The sequence below is a fragment of the Microchirus variegatus genome (assembly GCF_963457635.1).
Source record: "Microchirus variegatus genome assembly, chromosome: 4".
NCBI lineage: Eukaryota > Metazoa > Chordata > Actinopteri > Pleuronectiformes > Soleidae > Microchirus > Microchirus variegatus.
In genome coordinates, this window is record NC_139805.1 from 20960727 (window position 1) to 20965715 (window position 4989).

General features: G+C 42.6%; 1 protein-coding gene across 1 annotated transcript; it reads right to left on the bottom strand.

Moving 5' to 3' along the window:
* Positions 1-379: 379 nt before the first annotated feature.
* fstl3 (follistatin-like 3 (secreted glycoprotein)) lies at positions 380-4649 on the bottom strand. The gene is made up of 5 exons (XM_083888665.1): positions 4435-4649; positions 3977-4156; positions 2329-2544; positions 1993-2220; positions 380-1897 (listed from the first exon to the last, which is right to left on the bottom strand). The coding sequence occupies exons 1-5, from the start codon at positions 4502-4504 to the stop codon at positions 1845-1847; spliced, it is 747 nt and encodes a 248-aa protein (XP_083744791.1). The 5' UTR covers positions 4505-4649; the 3' UTR covers positions 380-1844.
* Between the last annotated feature and the right edge of the window lie 340 nt (positions 4650-4989).

Below are 4989 nucleotides of genomic sequence, written 5' to 3' on the forward strand. Positions count from 1 at the left end.
GGTAATGAGTGGTGGACATTTCTTAAAGAAGAAGTTACAGGTCTGTGAGATCTTGATTGTTTGTAGATGACCAAATACTTAGTTTCACCATAATTTACAAATGAATTCTTTAAAAATCCTACAATGTGATTTCCAGGATTCTTTTTCACATTCTGTGTCTCTCAGTTAAAGTGTAATATGATAACAGACCTCTGTCATCATTTTAAGTGGGATAACTTGCACAATCAGTGGCTGACAAAGTGGCTTTTTGCCCCACTCTATCTTGTATGAATGTGTAAATGTGGTTCCCCTTCATGGATTAATAAACTTTTCTGTATCTGCATCTGTGTTATTTACTAAGCTGCAAATGAATTGGACAACAAAAAGGAAGGACACGCCGTGACAAATATCAAACTTTATGTTGTTTTGGAGTGTCGGTACAAAAATACAAAAATATGCTGATGCATTTGTCATCCAATGTTCACAGTATACACAGTATAGGTACACATGAGACTGTTATGTACAGGCGGGTCATTCAAAACGTGCCGTAGTTACGCTAAATCGCGATGATTCAATGTATCCGGACATCTTGCTTGAGTTTATAGAAGACATTTGTTGTGTGAAAAATACCAGGTTTACCAGTGTCAGCACAGGGGGAAGCATTATAATCAGGTGTGTTCAATTACAGGCCATTCCCAGACAAATTCAATTTTCCTACAAGTCAGACAATGCTGATTTCATTTGTCTCTCTAGTAAAATATATATATAAAAAAAACCCTCAATCAAGTCAAAGCAGCAGAACAGCAATCGGAATACAACTAACATGACCTTCAAAACTTAACTTAAACACAGCCGAGTGTCTAACAGAGGGGGTATTGTCGACGGTTTGGGCTTGTGCCAACGCAACCAAACTATTAATTTTTAGCGATGAGTGGTGGTTACAAGATTTGGCACCAGCTCCAGAGTAAACTGTGCGGAGAGGGTGAGGCGGATTGTTTAGGCTGAGCCCTGTCCTCACCTTCCAGACTAAAGCTCAAGTACGCACAGTGCAGCTGTAGCTGTTCTATTCTTGCTTGCGGTGGATTAAAACCGCACTGGCGGGCTAAGAAGTGGTATCAACTTTCCAAACAAATTAGCATTGCTTTCCATCAGCTTAAGAGGGAAAGCTCTTTGTTTGTGGAGAATGGAGGGCGAGACTGTGAAAAACGGCTGTAAAATGCCAATGCCAGGCGACCGCTATTGTATGTACACAAAAACACAATAAATACACACATTTTTGCATCAGCTTTCCCGTGGGTAAATGCAGCTGTTACTAAGATAAAAACATAAATAGAGTTTGATACCTTCTCCAATAAATAGCAGTGGTATTCTATTTACAATAGGCACACATCTCCCAAAGAGCTTGTGAGATATTTTCTACCTGCGGACACATGCATCTCTGCTGACTCTAACTTCCAAACCATGGACTGTGTATAAAAAAAAATGGACGTAGTCTCCTGGTTTGAAAAGTGAAGCCCAGGAAGTAGGGTGGGAAAAAAAACCTCTTATTTGAATGGAAGTCTATGGGAAATTGATTTACAACATCTTCATGAAGCGTCGTCGTCTCAATCGTTCGGTTCACGTCTTCGCGACGTCCGTTTTTACAAAATACTACGTCCACTTTTTTTAAATACAGCCTATGTTTCCGAACAAAGACAAGACCAACACTGACATTGTGTCTTCCATATCATTGTGTGTACAAGTGTGTGGGGTAGGGGAAGGGGTAGAAGGGGAAGTGATTGTCAAAATGAAAGAGGTCATTTCGGGAAGCTAGCGGTGCGTCACTTGGAGATCGACTCGTCTCTTGGAAACGAAAGGGGCCTCGTCTAGACTGCGTTTTCCTCACTGCCGTCAAAGTCGTGAGCTTTCCGTGGAGGAGCTGCGTCAAAGACGGACAGAGAGTTAAATAAATGCATCATCATTTTCTTTTTAAACACAATGTCAGGTAGACAACAGGTGTTTGCCTTGTCTTACTGTTGCAGTGGCCGTAGTGGCGGACTCCTATGGAGCGGCCGAGGAAGCAGGTGGCCCTGCGCAGGTGGCAGGCACTGGGGTAGGTGATGTTGTCATTGCCACAGATTGGCTGCTCAGACGGCATCGGTATTGGACAGGGCGTCGTGCGGCACATGACACAGTGGGCACTGTTGGTCTGGTCGGTCACACAGGTGTGAGTTCCCGGACAAACCACGTTGGAGCATGATTCTGTGAGATAGTAGAGTAGAGAGAGAGAGAGAGAGTGGGAGAGAATCTCGTTTTTTGCTTCCGTGCTGAGCAGCTGACAGACAAAGATAAATCTTGCGCTTTGCTTACTTTTGCACTCTCCCTGGTACATGATCTCCAGGTCCGGGTGTCCCATGCAGCAAGCCAGCAGCAGAGCACACTCGTCCTTGTATGTCTTTCCATCACTGCCGCACACAGCGTGCTTCCGGGAAATGTGAGAGCAGTCTGGTGAGCACACACACTGCGGCCTTCCCATCATCATCCGGCAAACCTTCCCAGTACTGCATTTGACTCCCTCGCAAGTCTCTACAAAAGCACAGCAAGTGGTATCATATGTGTGTGTGTGTGTGTGTGTGTTTGTGTGTGACCACAGTGCACTGCACAGTGTAACATTACTGTAATACCAGCTCAGCCGACATCAGGTGACACACAAAACATTTTCATACAAAACAAGTCTGGAATCTGGGGTTTTCCCAGACTGTATCACACTTTTTTTTCTGTTTTTTTTTCTTCTCCACCTTGCACAATATTTACATAAATCACATCCTTTTATTGACATTACACTCGTGGGTGTCTCATCTGGTGGAATGTGAAGCCAGTGTGTTTTCATTTTGTGTCTATTTGGCTGCTGCAGGACGGGGCTCCTGTAGAGGGTACGGGAGGGCTCAGAGAGGTAGACAGAGAGTTCAAATAGCTGTCAGAGATGTTTGCAGACGGAGAAACAAGGAAGTCCGGGTGGCTCTTCTGTCACTCATGTTAACATCGTTACAGTGATACGCAATGCAGAGGCAATAAAGACGATGCATCATGGACTCTTAAAGTCTATGTGCTGCCCTTTGCAAGCGACTCTTTATGCACAGCAATAAAGCGGCACCTGGTAACAAATGTAATGAATGTTGTCTGCCTTCAGACATTTCCTTCAGCATCACAGCTCACAGTGTGCGTTCCAGACATGTGGCAGGCGTTTATTCCAGCATGCAGGAATGTGTCATCTTATTTTGTTCATGAAAACAAACAGGACCTCAGAAAAACAGGAAAAGCTTCTTCCAGCTTGTCATGCTTGTGCCTATGGTGTCTTATTTAATCTAAGTACAACACACATTTCTGTCTCTTCGCCGTGCGGTGATGTCAGACGAACCTGAGGCTGTGCTTGCGTGTGTTTTCCAAAAAAGGAAAGAAAAAAAACAGAGGAAAAAAAGAAAGAGAAAAAAAAATGCCAGTAGCTCAGGTTTTTTTGTTGGAATTTTAAATCCTCGCTGACAAATTCACATATTTGGCCTCTGATCACATAGCCAAAGTGCTGCTTTGCGAGAACAGAATCTATCTGCAAGTGAACCTGAATGAACCTCGCTTAGATTCCAGGGGAGGAAGTGTCTCAGGACAGCTGAGTGGAGTGATGTGGAATGAACGCCTCTCCCTCCGATCCACGTCTGCATTTTGTTAAAAAAAAAGCTGCATAGGGAACTCATTGTGTAAATATGTTGATTCTCCAATGACGTGGTTCAAATTAACTTAACGGGAGCTGAGTTATTTTATGGAGCTGAAAAAAAAGGATGAATTCAAGTCTGCGTGTGATAATCGAAAAACTCACAGTACACATGCTATAACATCTGACAGGAGCAACATCATGTAGATGTAAAGCATTCCAATTCAGGAATTCACTAATAAAAAAAAACAAAGGGAAAAACTTCAGAGCAATTCTTTCAGCTTTTAAAAAAAAAAAGGTTTGTTTGTTTACCTTTGCATGGTTTACAGGATACGATTCCCAGGAAGCCCAGCAGGCTGACCTCATTCATGGGCAGACTGGTGTTGGACCACGCTGTGTCCAGACGGTCCCCAGCACAACACACTTCTCTGGTCACTCCTCTCATCAGCACCATGTCGCACCTTTGGCCCTGCTGCAGCCAGCACATCCCGGCTACAATAGTGCAATAAATACACATTAAATCAACTTAACTTACACAGAAACGTGCATATAAACACGTCAAAATGAGTATGTTTGGTGTAATTGAAATTCTAATATTGTTGTATTGTACATTCTATTATAAAATGCTACTAGCACGCTGCATGCTGAATATCATGATTAGACTTTTTCTACACTACTTTGTCAAAAGTCTCAAATGAAAAGCAACTAACAAATGTGATTTTTTTTTTTTTTTAAACTAAAATAAAATAAGAGAAGAGAAGTCCACTTACCATTGGCTGGATTCCTCCCAATCTGATACAAAGTCAGTGTCAACCCAAAAACAAAACTCAAAACGCTCATGGTGTTCTTTTCTTTGCACACAAAAAAAAACCTTCCTGTGAAAAACTTGAGCGAGTGCAAAAATGTCAGCAGGCAGAAGTGATGTTACTCGGACCGACGGAGTGTGGATCACTCTTGCTCAGCTCTGGAAGTAGCCCTCCCTTATGTGAATGGATGTGTTGTGGATAAGTGATGTCGTTCCCCCTCAGTATAAATATTTAGCCCAGATGGAATTATGCTGCTGGGATGGGCGATCCTCTCAGCCAGTCATAAGCCAGGGCAGGACACAGTTTGAGTCTGACTCAATTTTCAGAGTCGGGAAATGATCCGTGCCCTCCAGCAGCAGACGCTGGGCACTTATATGACCTCACAAAATATTTTCACTCCATGTGAAGTCTATGCAAGTCCAGGTTTTATTAATGGGCTTTAAAATTATATACACATTTAAGATGTTTGGGAAAACACTTTATTGTATAATAACCTTTAAATATGACTTAATAGGATGA